This window comes from Mchenga conophoros, linkage group LG22 (assembly GCF_057382185.1).
Source record: "Mchenga conophoros isolate Kocher_MC1m ecotype Shallow Benthic linkage group LG22, M_conophoros_male_GT1.1, whole genome shotgun sequence".
NCBI classification, from domain to species: Eukaryota; Metazoa; Chordata; class Actinopteri; order Cichliformes; family Cichlidae; genus Mchenga; species Mchenga conophoros.
The window spans coordinates 27,599,850-27,618,290 of record NC_140546.1 but is presented as its reverse complement, the minus strand read 5'-3'; the positions used below and the strand labels follow the sequence as shown (position 1 = coordinate 27,618,290).

At 41.6% G+C, this 18,441-nt stretch overlaps 1 protein-coding gene and 1 long non-coding RNA gene across 2 annotated transcripts; one reads left to right on the top strand and one right to left on the bottom strand.

The window, feature by feature from the left end:
- Positions 1-1,714: 1,714 nt before the first annotated feature.
- On the bottom strand, positions 1,715-3,485 carry LOC146549636 (uncharacterized). The gene is made up of 3 exons (XR_014890322.1): positions 3,403-3,485; positions 2,137-2,231; positions 1,715-2,020 (listed from the first exon to the last, which is right to left on the bottom strand). It is a non-coding gene; the product is annotated as an uncharacterized LOC146549636 (long non-coding RNA).
- Positions 3,486-4,891: 1,406 nt separating this feature from the next.
- On the top strand, positions 4,892-16,895 carry LOC146549635 (dynein axonemal intermediate chain 2-like). Its single transcript, XM_085261317.1, has 13 exons — positions 4,892-4,984; positions 5,228-5,483; positions 7,001-7,162; positions 10,111-10,232; positions 12,763-12,905; positions 12,984-13,097; positions 13,181-13,320; positions 13,392-13,514; positions 15,321-15,544; positions 15,830-15,965; positions 16,045-16,191; positions 16,271-16,492; positions 16,571-16,895. Exons 2-13 carry the CDS (start codon positions 5,301-5,303, stop codon positions 16,631-16,633), a joined length of 1,779 nt encoding a protein of 592 aa, XP_085117443.1. The 5' UTR covers positions 4,892-4,984; positions 5,228-5,300; the 3' UTR covers positions 16,634-16,895.
- The last annotated feature ends 1,546 nt before the right edge of the window (positions 16,896-18,441 follow it).

Below are 18,441 nucleotides of genomic sequence, written 5' to 3'. Positions count from 1 at the left end.
ACCCCGTGCAGGTGAATGGATTTACCCTGACTAAAGAAATCAAGAGAAACGCACCGGGCTGCTCAGTGACTAACCACGGTTACTGTACTTTTATTATGAGTATTATACTGTAAGAGCAACGGGCTGGACTCTGCTTCTGCTCCTGTGCAGAGCTGATTATTAAATATGTGCAAACAGCAGCATGTTTTCTGTCGCTTTCCACATGTGGAAGGACATTAAAGCCAACTTTTAAATTCCCCTCATTAGTCAATAGCTACGGATTAAATAGCAAAGCCCGATACTTATGTACTGAAACCAACTACTTCCGCTTGTCAGCTTAACTTAAAATGTTACATTTTTCCCCTGATTATTTTTTTTTACTGAGTTTGTTACAAATATTCAGGTTAAAAAACTGTCCAAATTATTTTTAATGAATTATGTTCACAAAGTCACATGTTCAGTACTCTGTACAGCTTGCATCCTTTAGGACAAATAATTTGAAACGTTAATATTTCTTGTTCAATACTGAGCTGATAACACCTCTGTATGTTGTGACCAGGATGCAGCAGCAGACTGAACCTCGACTGAAACCTGCTCCATCATCTCATCTTTGCAGATGTCCATTTATAAAGCATCAACAACTCAAAGGTAAACATGATATTAGAAAAAGTGTTAGTAAGGCCTTTAAAACAAATAAAAAAATAAACAGCTGTCGGCAGAACTGTAGGACTGAACAACTTCAGATCCCGAGTGTGTGAGGCCGGAGAAGGATCAGCTCTATTTCAGATTTGAGAGATAAACTTTATATTTCAGTTTGTGATGATTCTGTTCTGTTTGTGATTACAGGAGCCGTCCTCAGATTCAGACCTCAGCACCACCCAGTGACAGCAGACAGATCATCCTATATCTTCAATCTTTGTAGTAACTCCAAAATTAACTGAAGAAAACAGTACAAAGGTTAAAGTACCACATGTGCTGTCAGTGAAAGCTGCAGCTGTTTTATTGATAAATTTAAAGACAAAAAGTCAAAAGGATTAATCACCCCTGTAACTGTGTCACTATACATCAGCATTAACAGGACCTCAGTTTGGTGTTTCAGAAAACTGCTGATCTCAGACCTGCACAACTTCTGTTTTAAACACTGAATGTACTCAGCTACATGAAGAGCACGTGATGTTTTCTCTGACACAATTAAATAAAACCTGATTAAAAGTCAAAGGTTGTTACTTGTATTTGAACTAAAAACTTGTGATCTGGAATTCTTTCACTGTTTTTTGACAATAGTGTGTTATTTATCATAAAGTAATTCAGAGTCATTCATACCAGAGTAACCAGTGAGCACAACATATATTTAACTTTCTACAGGACTTAAAGCTATTACTATAGCTTATAGCTATAGCTATTACTTAACTGCACTACTGTATAGTTCTGTGTAAATAATCATTCTGTACATATGATGATTTTTAATCCTACAATTGTTTATAACCTGCATAGTTCACATTTCTGTATAACTGTATATCTCAGATTTCTGTAGTTTTTCATATTTATATCCTGTTCATAGCCTGTACATAGTTTGTACTCACTACAGCCTGTACATACTTATAGTTATAGAATATTCACAACATACTTCATACCGTGTACATTATAACATACCATAATAGACCCATTTCTGTAATATACTTACATATCTATATTATTGCTAATATATATTGTAATATATCTATATCATGGCTAAAGCACTTCTGGATGGATGCAAACTGCATTTCGTTGCCCTGTACCTGTGCATGTGCAATGACAACAAAGTTGAATTCTATTCTATTAAAAGTCCAGACCCTCTGAGGATTATCTGAGTACTTCTAACATTACACAAAGCAAAGGTCTCCATCAGTGTTCATGAAATGCTGGGTTTATCCTTCTTGTGAGGGAGCTGCTGGTGAAGATCACGAGCCCTGCTTGATCCCGGCGATGAGTTTCAGTCTTCCTGGTGTTTCTGAAATGATGCCTCTCACTGTGGGTCAACAGAACTTCTGGCACAGGACAGCTGTAATGAAAGAAATTGAAGTTTTGGAAATGCCCTATATGTGAGAAGCAGATTTTGTATTTACTTTTCTTTTGCCAATCAAGATAAAGTATAATTTTCACCATACAATTACTAACCTTGTCATCTCCTGCACTGTCTGTTTTGGGCTCTGGGCTCCTCCTTCCCAGCGCTCATGAGACTGCTTTGATGCACTGTGGTATGAGGTGCTAACCTGTTGACAGTGTTGGGAAGGTTAATTTTAAAATGTATTCCACCAAAGATTATAGAAGTAATGTATTCTGAATACTTTACAACTACATGAATGTACTATTGCTGTGTGATTTATTACTATTACTGAAGGCTACTCGCCATACCAACACCAACTAGATGTTAAAATCTTAATATAAATGAGTAACAGTAGGTGGACATTAGGTAAGGCTGCAGCGATCTCGTGTAGAAAACTATTCAGCGCGTATATAAAACAGGTCAGCGGCTCCGAACCGTAGTAAAGGGACCTCTGGCTAATATGTCCGGTTCGTGTCGGGCTCATAGCTGAAAACTAGCTTTACTTTGTTGTCTGGGTCAAGTTTGCTAGCGAGAGACAGAGAGAGGCGTTGAAAGGCTGCTTATTGTTTCGGAGGAAAACAAGAACACGGTGTACAGTCGAGTCTTAACAGCTTACTTGCAGCTGGGCTCGTCAGGCACTCTTTTTGGCTTTAGTGGTTATTATTATATTTACATGCTTCCAGCTCCCGTTTCTGCTCCGTGACAGCTGTACTTCTCCTTTCTCTCCCTCCCTCGCTCACAGACACATAACGGGTATGGCAGTCCATTCTCCCTGCAGCACGGACTACACTGCCCATGAGGCTACATTGTTTAGGGCGATGCCTGTAACACTCTGCTATTGCCTTCATATTAAATAATTTTTGTATAATAATTTTTAGAGGCTCTTATTGCGTGTTTTGTTTGGGTTTCCACCAGCGTGGAATTACCAAAAAGTAGAGAGACCATAGCCTAACATATGAAACAGGTAAATACCGCCATGTAATCCATTTATTTCAACAAACTAACTGTATTCTCAATATCACCTATTGAACAGTAATTGTAACGGATACATTTACTCATATTTTGTATTTTAAATACGTAACGCCGGTGCATGTATTATGTTACTGCCCAACACTGCCTGTTGAGATCCTGAGATCCGCTCCTAGAACACCGGCCTCCAACTCCTGAAGAGACGGGTGTCCCTAAATTTAGCAAATATTAGCTTCAGGCTAGCTTGCTACGACGAATAGGCTAATACCAGCATTTTACCACAACTTCACCAGATGTAGCTAAAAAAACTAAACTAATGTCCAGCCCAGTGGGACAGCAAGAAAAGATGACAAAAAATGATTACTTACTTGCGGTTTGGAGGTTCAAGCTGAAATTGAAGCAGCCATTGAAAGACGGGAAGAGAGAAAGATGGCAGCTTGGTCAGCACTAGTGGCCTCTATAATATATGCAAATACATGCGGGCCGGAAACCCCGCCCCCCACCCCCAGAGCGCCCCCGGACGCCAAAACAGTGCCAGCAGATTGAAACTGAAAAATGGTTTGAAACCAAAAAATGGTTTGAAACCGAAAAATGGATTGAAACTGAAAAATGGTTTGAAACCAAAAAATGGTTTGAAACCGAAAAAAATGGATTGAAACCGAAAAAAAAAATTGTAAGCGAAAACAAAAAAATTACAGTTTCAATTAATTGTTTTTCACTATCAATTTTTTTTTCGGTTTCAATACAAGATTTTTCAGTACATTTATTTCAGTTACAATATTTTTTTTCGGTTTCAATCCATTTTTCGGTTTCGTTTCAAGGTGGCATCGTTCTGATTCCATAGGTACCGGTTAGGATGGCGACTCAGCAAAGCTCAGGGAGGGGCAGCTATCTGCTGCAACCAGATGGGGTGAGGGGTTGTTACTGAATGGCATGTTTATTTCTGTTGAAACTTACAATTGCTTTTCAGCAATAAAGCTATGTTGTATCCTGGAACTCTGGCAGTTTTTACCTTCAGGTTTAGATTTGGCCAGGACACACATGCAAAGTAAGATCTGTGTAGCTCCTTTGGGCCTGAAGAAGAACAGCCCAACTCCACACTCAGAAAGATAAATAAAATGTCAGTATCCCCAGCATTCAATGAAATTTGTGTTATTTTCTGCTGAGCCACAAACAGGCAATTGTCGTGTTTCTTACCATCACTGACTAGCTTTACTCTGTCTGCCTGTACTTTACAAAGCCATCTAACCACGACTAACCCTGACTTTGGCAGAAGTCGCCTCTCTTTATGCAGCACCCCCGGTGATGAATAAACAAAGAGGATTGGCTTTCATACGTTGCTTTTTAGGCTCAAATCCGTTTGATGCTTGGAGGCTCACAGTGACATGAATTAATAACTCCTCCGAAATGCATTAGACCAGGGGTGTGCAACTCGGATGATCTGATATCGTCACAACAATGTGGTTGATCCTGTTGTTCCAGGATCAACCACATTGTTGTGACGTTATTCTTTGGCACGCCAAGCCATTCGTGCATTTATGAAATTCCAATGTTGCAAGGACAATATCAATTCTGCTTAGCGTTTTTTGTTTTACGGTAGTTTTTCCCGAAGTCGCAAAAGTATGACGTTGCAACATTCTGATTGGTCACTTGCAATGTTGATCAACATTTGGAACAACATTTACTATTTTGATCTGGGAACAACACCAACACGACGATATCAGATCGTGCGTCCAACTCCAGTCCTCAAGGGCCGGTTTCGTGCAGGTTTTAGACGTGTCCTGGATCCAACACAGCTGAATTACTGGCTACATTGCCTCCTCAACATGTCTTGAAGTTCTCCAGAGGCCTGTAATGAACTAATCATTTGATTCAGGTGTGTTGACCTACAGGACACTGGCCTGGAGTTGGACACCCCTGCGTTAGAACAAAAGAGGCTTTATTGAAAACGTAAGGAGCAGAAAGTACAGATATTTGCTTAAAAATATATGGAGTAAAAGTATTCAGAAAAAAACCCTCAATACTCAATTAAATTACAGATATTTTTAAAATTCTACTTAAGTACAGTAACGAATTATTTGCACTTCTGTATACTGTATATTTCCCACCCCTGTCCTTGTTGCTAGGATGCTGTCTTTTTCACAGCGTTGCTAGGAAACAACAAACTGAACCGAGTTTGTTTCCGGTTTACAGACCCAAGTTGAGGTTACTGTAACGGACGATTGGAGCTGGCTCTTCGGTGAGTTCTCGGTGTTTTAGCGGCAGTATGGAGATCGTTCATGTTTACTCGAAGCTCCGCAGCGAGTTCGGCCGTCAGTGTCTGTTTTCTGATCGGCCTGCTGAGCTGCTGCTGGATCTCCCCCCGGACCCGAGCCTGACCCTCAGCTTCATCCAGAAGAGCCCCCGGGACCAGGCGGTGCAGGCATGTTGGGAGACGTCAGAGCACCAGGTGAGCCTCATCCCAGCGACACATGACCTGCAGCCACACGCGTGCAAACCAGCTTTAGCTCATTTTTACCTACTGTCTCAAGTGTGCGTTTGATTTCCAAGCGAAGCCGTAACACTTAAAGTTTAATACATATAGTTTAATAATAAAAAAGTTGATTTCAGAGGGAGCTGTGCTTTTGACTACTGGTGCTGTACAGCAGGTGAGAGCTTTGAACTCCTCCAGTACTTTATTATCCATGTTAAGTGGACTGGCATTCCTTCTACTCAGTTTGAACATTCAGAGCGCTTCCTGCTACAAGTGTCTGCCTCGCAGTCACGCATTCATGCAGCATGTTCATCTAAGCCTAAGCACTACTTTATAGCTATTCATGCACATTAAATAAAGGGCATGATCAATTCACTTACACACTCACTCTCGAGCGATGCATCGACTCAGGGTTCAGAATCTTGCCCAAGGGTACTTTGACAGGAGTAGGACTGGAGGAGTGACATAGAAAAATCACTATAATATTAGTGAAGATATGTTTTTCTTCACTTTTATCAAGTGCATTTGAGGGGGGGTTGGAGCTATTTGTTAAAATGTTGCTTAATTTTTTGTTTTGTTTTTGTTGTTTGTCTTTGTAAGACAGCCAGGACGAACTGTAGGGTTGTTTTCTATAAGCAACAAGCATGCACTGAGGTGGGCCTTTGGGTTGTTTTGGGGGGGTTTTTTTTACCAGCGCACGAGCAGCAGCAGGAAACAAAACTTTAAAGAAGTCACTTATTACTTCATTCCAAAAAGTTTGAATAGAGGTACAAGACCACAATATGTTACCGTGATCTGCCAGAACTTCCCAGTCCCAGTTTGTTATGTGGCCCCTTGGGAGAATTAATTTCCTGCCCCATCATAGACTGTGAGCACAATGCTGATGGTTTTCTCTCATTTTCTACTGCAGTGTTTCTTTGTAGGTTGTAAAAATGGAGATGTTCTATTTTTCTGAAAACATCTCAGGCTATTGATGAGTTTTAGAAATTATTTATTAATTGTGGACACTGTCAGATTATCCTTCTTTACACAGAGAAATGTGAATAGTCTAGAGTTATCTTGTTAGTATTGGGCTATTATGGAACAGTTGGAGTGCTCCAACCACTCTTGAGAATAACTAAAATGAGTGTTACGAGTGTGAGTCTGCAGTAACTGATCACATACACACATCTTGAACTGGATTGCCAGATGGGTTGAAATTATATACACAGTAAATGGACTGGTTCTTATATATGCAATATGTCTCATTCACAGATTCATAAAAGCACCTTTTATTTTATTTTTTTTAATCTAACATCTAAAGATGTTCACATGCAATGAACACATCAGAAAGCAATTCAGGGTTAAGTATCTTGCCCAAGAGATGCAGCCTGGAGTAGCCTGGGATTGAACAACCAGTCTTCTGATTAGTGACCTGCTTTACCTACTGGGCAACAGTACACCATGTGAATTACCTGTCTGTGTGAAGCTCAGGTGTTACTTGTTGTTTTCAGGTGAACACAGAGCGCTTTGAGACCACAAGCTGTGGAATAAACCACATGGAGGGGGGATGGCCCAAAGACATCAATCCTGCTGAGATGGAACAAACGATCCGTGTAAGAAAGAAGGTGGAAAAGGACGAGAGCTTCATCAACAGTGTTCTGCAGCTGGGCAGCGTAAGTTTCAAATGAATCACAGCAGTCTACCGCAGTCTTACTATTATGCACGTTGGTTGGATGGATGTTTGGGTTGATGCATGTTGGTTGGGTAAATGAATGTTAGCGGGCCAGTTGCTGGCTTTATGGATGTTTAGGTTAATGCATGTTGGTTGGCTGGATCGATATTGAATGGATGCATGTTGTTTATGGATGTTGTGTAGCCCACTGTAACAAACAGATAAAAGTAGAAACCTTTTGTTGGAATTATTACTCAAGTGGTAAATGCATTTCGATGAAAAACCTTTAAACTCTAAAGCAAAACTCAAATTAAATAATTGTATAAAATTAAGTTATTGTTGTGTTTAAAACACTTTATTGTTGTTTATTCATTTTTGTTTAACAATTTTTATATTCTAATAATGTAATAGTGCCTAATAATGTAATTTAATTTTTAATCAATGAGACTTGTTGTCCCGCCTTTAACTTTTTCCTGTTCAGTTACACAGGTTGGGCGATATGTAAAAATTTTCCAACTATCATCAGTCCAGTAACTGATGATAGGCGATATATTCGCATAGGCACAGACTTTTTGTTAGGCAGAGCAAAGAAATCATGCACGGACTGATCTGCGCTTACCAACAAACTCCTCAACATACACTCAAATCAGTTGTCGGTTGAAAAACTTTTCCCACCGGATTGTTCAAATTTTCTTCTCCTTCTAAACATTGCTGGAAATTCCTATTTGGCTTATGAGCGCCACTGGTGTTTGGACTTGGATTTATATCCACCTGTAATGTGATTGTCGTTTTTGTCCAAAGGACAGATTAGTGACAGGAAAGGGGCACTTCAGGGGGCCAATCACATTTCAGCTTGGGCCAGTGCCTCTGTGGCCCTACCCCTAGAACCGTCCCTGGGTCTAGAACATATTGAATTTAATTTTTTCCTGGGCATGGACCTTCTTCCCAGTTTTCCTTAATTGGGTCCAACACTTCCTGAGACTTCCTGTCAAACAGCAACTCAAAGGGAGAAAATCCTGTGGAGCTCTGGGGCAGTCTGTACAATCTGAACAACAGATGGTCTAACCTGGGATCCCAATTGCTTTCATCCTTGTGATTAAGCTTTCAAATAAGTCTTTTTCGTAAACTAATTCGTACAGGAATTTTATTTTTTTTATTGTGCGAGACATGGACAAAGTGCCCTTGTATGTCTTTCGGGATGCTGTCTCAGGAGATGAGTCTGAAACAGCGCTTGCGCCACACTCTGGCAGAAATGGTCAGTGCTTTGGGATATTGCATTGCATAATCCACCAGAACTAGTACAAAGCAATACCCACATGAACTCTACTGAAATGGTTTGACGGGGTCCATGCCAATGTGCTCAAATGAAACCTTCATTAATAGTAAGGTGCAAAGATGCTCTCAGAATGGCTGGCTGGTTTACCAGCAGATATTCCGGGCAGGAAGTTTTTTTTCATATCCCATGTAACCAGTCATTGGTTTGTAATGAGTAGAGTTGGATGTCTAGAGACCACTTTTACGTGGTCTTGGTCTTGTCTTGGTCTCGGATCCCTCGGTCTTGTCTTGGTCTCGCTGTCTCGGTCTCGCTGTCTCAGATCGACATAGTGGTCGGGAGACTTGGAGTCAACAGTATCCATGACACACAACGTAACGTTCGATAATGTGTCATGCGCAAAAGCATCAGCTCTAAGAGCTGTGCTTAGAGAGTGCTTTGCAGAGAGGGTGAGAGACGCGACAGTCAAGTGGAGCGTGCGTCTGTCCTCTCAGTAAGTGAGTGAGACAGTAGACAGCGGTGAGGAGGACTGTGCGAGTGCATCGCAAAAACACATAAATATGCCTGACACCCGTAAACGAAGCAGCATCTATTATGGTATGTTATAATGTACATGGTATGAAGTATGTTATGAATATTCTATAACTATAAGTATGTACAGGCTGTAGTGAGTACAAGCTATGTACAGGATATGAACAGGATATAAATATGAAAAAAACTATACAGAATATGAAATAAAAAAAACTCTACAGAAATCTGAGATATACAGCTATACAGAAATGTGAACTATGCAGGTTATAAACAGTTGTAGGATTAAAAATTATTGTATATACAGAATGATTATTTACACAGAACTATACAGTAGTGGGAAAATAATTTCCCACCAGCTTTTTGGCACCATCAACTGGGAGTGTGCTTGCTCTGTGCAAGCCTTACAATTCAGTTGGTATAATCTATCCCTGATAATCACAAAATGTTAGTGCTTTGTCAGGACGCACCATTAATTTTTATCACTTGGTCAAAATCTGAGCGTAGAGTATCGTCATGGGACTTCTCTGGTGAAAATTCTTCTATGGAGCAAATTACAGGAACCGGCAAAATCAGTAAAGGCCCAGTTGTTTCCTCCTTCCAATGGTCAGTGTTGGATGACCTCATGTCACCACTGAGCGCAGCACAGACATCATGCACCAATCTGTTCCCAAAATCAAGGTGTGCCTTACGCAGAAACCTTTCGCAGCCTTTAGTGTATATATTTTGCCCCTTTGTTTAATTTCCACTGGTCTTTGGCCAGTGTTATAGAAAGTTTGAGGCCCACGTACCGATATCAGTGGACCCACTCCGCTGTTCCTGCCGGGAGCCCCTTCACAAATTGTTGCAGTACAAGGAGGTTCGCAGCTCTCGTCTCCTGGCCCCAGCTTGCTACTGAAGTAGGTGGGGCATGATTAGAAAATGACTACCAGCCATGCTGGCCAGTCTTCCCCAGACCTGTCCCTTGAACCCACAGCCTCACCCCTGGATTTTGCCTTGCACAGCAGAAGAGTACATAACAGACTGTGACATTTGGGATTTGATTAGTTGAATGTCTGTGTATGATGATAGTGACAAACCAATAAACCGATCAGTGAGTGTTTCTGGCTCATTCTATGATCTCATTCTAATGGTATGATGTTGTCCAGGTCATGGAGCACTGCATCAGACAGAACAATGCTGTGGACATCTATCAAGAGTGTTTCGAGGATGAGGAGGTGGTGGAGGAAATTCAGGAGCCACCATCAGCCAAGACCGTCAATATCTTCAGGTATGGCTGACACAAGGGTTACATTTTCACTCTAGTGACTGATTCCAATAAGAGAAGTAATAAAAATGAATGACAGTCATATTTTTTTATGAAAATCATAAAATTATAATATTTCATAACTCAGTAACAATCAATAATCACATGCCCAAAACTCGTGAAAATATGGTGATGGAATAGGCTGGTGTATAGGATGTTTGAAATAGAAATTAAAATGATGGAATAATAATTCATAATGGTGGGCCACCTGTTCAGGTGTAGGTGTGTGTGTGTGTGTGTGTGTGTGTGTGTGTGTGTGTGTGTGTGTGTGTGTGTGCTGCTGCTCTGTTGTATGTTAATTGCCCCTTGGGGATAAATAAAGTCTCACTGATTCTGATTTATTTGTGTTTGTTTAATTCAAAAAAGGAAAATCATAATCAAAGTCATTGGTAAAGGGTTGGGCCACCTCTATTTTAAATGGCTTTATTGGTGGAGCAGGGAAGAGCCCCAGCTCGGGGTTGGCACCGTGAGTCAGAGAGAATTTAATCTTTGCCCACACTGGCTGATGTGTGAAGACACACCTGACTCTCTTGGGGGGTCCTTGATCCGATACAATCACCTCGTGTTGTGGTGGAGCGTGTGTAAGTCTGACTTTGATTCTGATTTTCCAAACACAAATAAAACAATGCTTTCAGCGGTGCATGCAGCCTCCAGCTCCCCCCTTCCTCAGAGCTCTCTATTGTTCCAAAAATGCCCTTTTTATTGTGATATAACACACACACACACACACACACACACACACACACACACACACAGCCCCCCAATAAACTGTTGTCTAAATAGGTGGCCCTGTTTTGTCAAAAGCTAAACCTTTTTGTTTAAAATGACAACAGCCCACCATTATGAAATATTATTCCGTAACTTTAATTTCTATCTCAAACATCCTATTCATCAGCCTTTTCCATCGCCATATTTTCATGATCAGATTTTTGGGCATATCATAATTGATTATTCCTGAGTGATCAGATGTCATAATTATGATTTTCATAAAAATTATGACTGTCATTAACTTTGCTACTTCTCTTATTATGTCCTCAGTTATAAATCACTGGGTTGACATAAGGTACATAATATCCCTCCTGATGTGCCATCTTGCAGTGTCCGGGGTATCTGGGGAAGTAGCTGAAAACTAAATGAATCTTAACTAAAAGAGAAAAAAGACAAAACCTAGAAGATAATTGCTAAACAAATGTCAAAAATGTGAAAGGAAATACACTCCTCTCCACAGAGCATGAGTAAATCATCAAAACATATACAGCCACCACACTGCAAAGGGACGCTAACACTGGAGCTTTCGTAAACACAAAGTTTCATTTCATCTATATGCTGATGATTGCCAGCTTTATTTTCCTTTCAGTCATTCTGATAGCTCCCCAATTAGACTCCTGCTTGATTGCCTTCGTGATGTTAAGTTATGGATGGCTCAAAACTTTTTAAATTTTAATGAACGTAAAACGAAAGCAATTCTGTTTGGCCCGAATCGTTCCTCTGATATCCCTGATGTTGACCTTGCTGCTCTGACCCCTCACCTGAAAAGCTCAATTACCAATCTTGGGTTAAAAATCGACTCTTCACTTACCTTTGATGGTCACGTGAATGGGGTGGTAAAATCCTCATTCTATCAACTCAGGCGTCTGTCGAAGGTTAAACCTTTTCTTTCAAGGCGTGACTTGGAGACTGTTATCCATGCTTTTATAACCTCACACTTGGATTATTGCAACTCCCTTTTAATAGGGGCTGGACTGGGCACTCTGACACATCTGCAACTAGTACAGAATGCTGCGGCACGGTTTTTATCTGGTAAAAGGAAATTTGAGCACATTACTCTGGTTCTGGCCTCCCTGCACTGGCTTCCAATTGAATTTAGGATTCATTTTAAAGTTCTTTTATTGGTTTTTAAATCTTTAAATGGTCTGGCACCTGCATATATGTCTGATTTGCTGAAGCCCTATGTCCCCACTCGTTCGCTCCGGTCAGCTGAGCAGCTGTTGCTCTCAGTCCCCAAATCACGGCTGAAACTGTGAGGAGACCGAGCGTTCTCTGTCGTGGCTGCTAAGCTTTGGAATAATCTTCCTCTTCACATTAGACAATCGACATCAGTGCTGGTTTTTAAATCCAGATTGAAAATGCATTTTTATTCACTGGCTTTTGACTCAGTGGTTGACTGACTTGTATTTACTTATATTTTATTGTTTTCGCTATGTTTATTATTTTATCGTATTTATTATTCTTATGGTATCTATTATGTTTCTATTGTTCAGCCTTGGGTGTTTTTAAAGTGCTATATAAATAAACGATGATGATGATGAGCTCTGCTGTCGCAGCCTAAATGCAGAGGACAGACAACTGCACACAAAGCAGGAGAGAGATCAAAAACATGCACTGGGTCAAAATCACAGCATGTCATGCTAGGCCTATAACCCACACACATCTTGTCTGATCCTTGGCCAATCAGCAGTCTGGTTGGTAATTGTTGTACTTTCTGTGTCCTCAGAGATCCTAATGAGATCAAACGTACTGTCACCAGCCTGTCCTGGCAACCTGATGGGGGCAGGAAGCTGGCGGTCGCCTACTCATGCCTTGAGTTCCAGAAATCATCCAAAGACATAAGCCTAGACTCCTACATCTGGGACATTGGTGGGTCAGAGAGGCCACAGATTGACTTAACACCACATCAGGATCAATATGTTCACTGCACAATGTTTTCTGTTTCAGAAAACCCGAACAGACCAGAGATGATGCTGAAGCCAACGTCTCCACTTGTCTGTCTGGACTACAACCCCAAAGACTCCCACACTCTGGTGGGGGGAAGCTATAACGGACAGATTGGTGGGTTCAGGTCTACACATAGTCAGAGAGGTGAGCTTCTCTCTGTTACCAGGTTTATTTACCTACACGTGTGTTTTGTTTAGCGTTCTGGGATACCCGGAAAGGGAATCAGCCAGTGGAGTTTTCTTCTTTGGAGCACAGCCACAGAGACCCAGTGTACAAGATCATATGGCTGCAGTCCAAGACTGGAACCGATGCCTTCTCTGCCTCCACCGATGGACAGGTAGACTGATAGATGGTTTGGCAAACCCTTTGAAACCCTTTAAAATAACCCTTTATCTGTCTGTCTGTCAGGTTTTGTGGTGGGATGTCCGCAAGCTAGCTGAGCCCACAGAGTGTCTAGTCCTGGACCCAAGCCGGGAGGGGAACCTGGACCAAGCTTTAGGGGCTACATCTCTGGAGTTTGAGCCCACCATGGTGAGAGCTGTTTCCGTTTTAAGTATTTAACAGTTCTCTACTAATGTGGCTAAACTTCATCATTCTTACTGAATGCATTTGGTTCTGTTTGGTAAGCTCCAACAGTGGACTTGTGAGTATCCCCACTGCTGCCTTTCACACTGGATATCTTCATTCTGGTAGTTTGGTTTCAGTGATGGAGCTATGTGTAGGGTGATCCTAGTTACATCCAGTCCAGATCACTCCACTTCCTGCACCATGATAACATTTAAAATGATGTGAGGAATCCTATTATCATTTAAACAAAGAGGAAGATCTGTTCGCTGATTATAGAAAATGTTCTGATACATAGATAGTTGCATCCATTCAGGGTTGGACAGTGGGATGTGTTCACTCTGTAGATAGTTACCAATTCAAAGTTGAACTTCGAAGCAGACTAAAGTCATGAGTAAAAACAGCTGAAGCCAGAATGGCTGTACAGCAGACAGTTTACAGCAGTGAGGTGGATCAAGTTTACCTGAACACTCACTCCTTTTGTATAGTCAGTTTCACTTTCTTATTCTGGACAAAATCCCAGAGTACAGAAGAACAGGCAGTAGAAACAGCTTGGGTTCAGCAGCATCACTCTGTAGAACAAACCACAACTTTGATAGCCTACATGATGCTGTGTGGAGCTTCAGTGTGGTGTGTTATGTTCATCTGCTGTCTGTGTTTGTTTGGAAACTATACATGTGAGGATTGGTACCTAATCTACTACAGACCAAATCTACAGGTCTGCAGTAGATGGGTTTCTTTCAGGATTTTCTTTGTTCAGTCATGAACTGCCAATATAGATAAACTTGCAATTCAGTTTCAATTATATAAAGCCGAATCACAACAACTGTTGCCTTAAGGCGCTTTCCTTGAAGATTGTGGGCCAACGTGGTTTAATTTTTCTTCAACTCAGACTCAGAGATATTCCAAATCATTCTTTTTAATTGCTCAGTTAAGAAATCTTTAGTAGAATCTGCTACTGTAGGAAAATGTTTTGTAGCACTGTGCTGTCATACTTTTATTAGCTCAGTTCAATTCAGCTTTATTTCTATGGAGCTAATTCACAACATTTGATTTTAACCAACCTGCTGTATAGTGTTGGATACATTATGGCACAGAGACACTCCAGGAAATCTACGTGGCATTTCTGCTGCAGGAAACATGGTGGTGGAAGTATAACTCCCGATACTAAAACCTCTTTAAATAATTACTTTGAGAAAGTAGATGATAAGCTCCTGAAAGAGGAACTGTGATGGACAGCTCAGCGTCAGATAGGCTGGTTTGAACATGTGCAGAGGAGGGAGAGTGAAAAATCTGGACAAAGGATGAAGAAGATGGAGCTGCCAGGCAGGAGGAAAATAGAAAGACCTCAGAGGAGGTTCATGGATGTAGTGATTGAGAACATGCACAGGGTTGGTGTGACAGACAAGGACGCTGGGATAGGAGGAGATGGAGGCAGGTGACCTGCCGTGGAGACCCCTAAAGGGTGCAGCTGGAAGAAGAATAGTAGGCAAACTTTTCAGAATTTTTAAAACCATATTTGCCTGGTGACTTCAAACATGCAGGATTTATGTCCTGGTGACCATTTAAATAAAAGTTCATTTCAATAATGCCCAAATAGTTGCCCAGAGCAATAAAGAGTTGTCTGTGGAGTTGCGAGAGCTGCTTCTTTAAGACAGTGTATAGCATGAGGCTCATTGTTGTCTCACAATGTTTTGTCCTAAAGTGAGCCTCCCAGGATCATGACTTCACCAGCTTTAGGTGTTTCAGTCTCTGTCATTGATGTCTCTGCAGCCAACTAAGTTCATGGTGGGGACGGAGCAGGGCCTGGTCATCTCCTGTAACAGGAAGGCGAAGACCCCAGCTGAGAAGATTGTCTGTACATACGACAGCCACCACGGACCCATCTACGCCCTGCAGAGAAACCCTTTCTTCCCCAAAAACTTCCTCACTGTCGGGGACTGGACTGCTCGCATTTGGTCTGAGGACATCAAAGAGTCATCCATCATGTGTACCAAGTAGGAATCAGTGATTGCAAACCTCTGATAATAATTCAAAACAAACTTCCCCAAAAGTTGATTCTGTTCATCTGGACGTAGAGTTTTCAGTGGGAGAAATGTTTCGTCACTTGGCTGTCACAATGATGCCATAAAGTTTCACAAAATAATATGCAACAAAGCATTAATGCAACATTGATGCATTGTTGCTCTTTGATCTTTTCTTATGACCTCCAGGTCTTCCTTCCAGATGGTCATCCTGCTCAGACTCAGCTATATCTTTCTCTTTGTCTCTTTGATACACAGGTATCAGATGTCGTACCTGACAGATGCCTGCTGGAGTCCAGTCAGACCCTCTGTCTTCTTCACAGTGAAGATGGATGGCGTGCTGGATGTGTGGGACATCCTGTTCAAACAGAGCGACCCCACGCTGAGTCTGAAGGTGCTCCGACGTGTCCTACAGCTGGCTGATGTTGCCGTTTCTTGCTGTTTCTGATGTTAATGTGTGTTTTGGGCTCCAGGTGTGTGACAACTCTCTGTACAGCCTCAGTGTTCAGGACAACGGGCGCTTGGTGGCCTGTGGCTCTCAGCTGGGTGAGGCTACGCTGCTGGAGATCTGCTCTGGGCTGTCGAACCTACAGAAGAATGAAAAGAGTCTGCTGGCTGCTGTAAGGAGACACAATGACAAACTGAGCTGAGGTCTTCTGACTGCATGATGAGCAGCTGTGTTTCTCAACACTTCTGCAGATGTTTGAGCGGGAGTCTAAACGCGAGAAGATCCTGGAGGCACGGCAGAGGGAGGTGCGTCTAAAGGAGAGGAGTCGCTCGGAGCAGAGCAGAGAAGAGGAGGCGGGCCGTGAGGAGGGAGAGGAGGACCCCAAGCAACTGATTGTCAGAGCTGAAAGTGATTTCTACAGCCTGGTGGAGGCAGAGGTGAAGAGGAGGGAGAAGAAGGACGAAGTGATGAAGGTTAGGAGGAAGAAGAAGAGTTTTTCATTTGGTTCCTTTAACTCTGTTCTGACTGCTTTTTGGTCATTTATTTTCCAGGAAAAAGATATATGTGAAGAGAAAGATGTGAAAGATGAAGAACAAAAAGGAACATCAGAATGAAGGAAAACGGGAGACCACTAGGGGGACGTAAGGAAGATGGCAGCATAAGCTTGCAGCTCCCGGTCAAAAGTCGAAAGAGAACCAGAATTCGAATATTTCCACCGCTAAACCGTGTAATAAATGCCATGGAAGGTGGAAGAAGGTCAAAAAGACAAAGAATGAAGGAAAACACGTTTCTTTTTTAAAGTTAGCAGCTGTTTTCAAGCAGATTCTGTCACCGTTTTACATTTAGTTCAGTAAATGGTGATCTGTTTAATGAGCACTTTGTGTGTGTTGGACTGTTTTATACCAGTATTGATAATATTTTGTCTGTCTTCTGTGTTAATGGGTTGTCTAAATTTCCATGAAATGAAGTCTCAGATTTTAAATAATTAACTTAGTGGTGCTGTTGAAGCTTATCAGAGTGAGAACAGTCCACATGTAGTCATGAAAACCATCTCATACCCAGTGCTGTGGACACCCTGAGACTTGGATATGTCTCAGCTTTGGCAGGTGGAGAATCATCTTGTTATGTTTACAAGTTCTGATCCTATACGCAACTTCCTGCAGATCATTATCACATTCAGTCTTTTTATATCTGACTGCACTTCGTTTCTTTTTTTTTTTTCCAACTTTTATTTAACTCTCCCCCCCCCCAACAAATACAAGACTGGTTCACATCCAAAATAATAACACTACACAGCACTAGAATATTACAACATTATGTCCATAATTGTTGTCCACTAGGATCCAGTTTACAGGTTACTCCCAGTGCTTCCAGTGGTTTCTTCCATTTGTCCACAAAAATTCGGGAGCTCCCATCAATATAGTGTCCCAGCCTGATCAGAGTCATAACTTCAATGATGAGCGACCTCCATAGAGAAATGGAGGGAGGCTCAGCCCCCACCCATCTCAACATAATGCTTTTCCTGGCCAACATTGACAGTGACTGAATTACATGCTCATGTTGTACCAGTGAGACAGGATGGGGTATTTTCATCATCCTGCAGGGCAGCCGGCTGGCCGGCAAGGTCACCATGTTTGTGAATATGATAACCTGAGACTGAAGTGGTTTCCATCCCTCCACCCATCCATCCATCAGTTGTCTTCTGCTTTTCCTGGACCAGCTATCACAGGGCAAGGAAGGGTTAACCCTGGGTAGATCGCCAATCTGACACAGAACCAAGTGGCGTAGGAGCTTCAAATTGATACCGTAGGTGTATGGTATCAAATGGCATGGTCTGGTGTCCTCTTGGACAAGTTCAAATCTCAATGACCACGACCTCAAGGTCAAGTTTTCTGACAGTCTTGTGACTGTGATAACTTGGGAACGAGGTGACATGTGCTCTGATAAATAATAGGGCAGTAAGCCAGAAATGGATTTATAGATAAAGTGATACCAATGAACCATCATTCGTAAGGCCAGTGAGGACCAGCCAGAGAATATAAAGTACAGTGGTGATTAGAGCCAGTTATAAATCTTAATGCCCCTTGATAGACAGACTCCAACAGATGAAGAGACTGAGCAGAGGCATTCATTTAATTATGTCACCGTAATCCAGGAGAGGCAAAAAAAAAAAAAAAAAAAAACAGTGGCAGCAACGGTAAAAGAGAAACATGATCTGTTTCTGAAAAAGAGCACGAACTTCGGCCTCAGTTTCTTTAATATATGGTCAATGTGTGACTTAAAGAAAAGATTGGAATCAAAAGTCAAAAGCTTTTTATAGATCAATAAAAAGAGCTGGCTTCATAGATGTCATTGAAAAGTTTTAGGGAAGCAGTTACAGTACTGTGGAGGAGATAAAATACTATTTTCATCCAGATAACTT

Coding starts and splice junctions, on each gene's coding strand:
- LOC146549635 (XM_085261317.1), top strand. CDS start 5,301: ATGGAGATCGTTCATGTTTACTCGAAGCTCCGCAGCGAGTTCGGCCGT. Junction 13,321..13,391: donor CTGCCTCCACCGATGGACAG/GTAGACTGATAG, acceptor TCTGTCTGTCAG/GTTTTGTGGTGGGATGTCCG. Junction 15,966..16,044: donor ACCCCACGCTGAGTCTGAAG/GTGCTCCGACGT, acceptor TTTGGGCTCCAG/GTGTGTGACAACTCTCTGTA.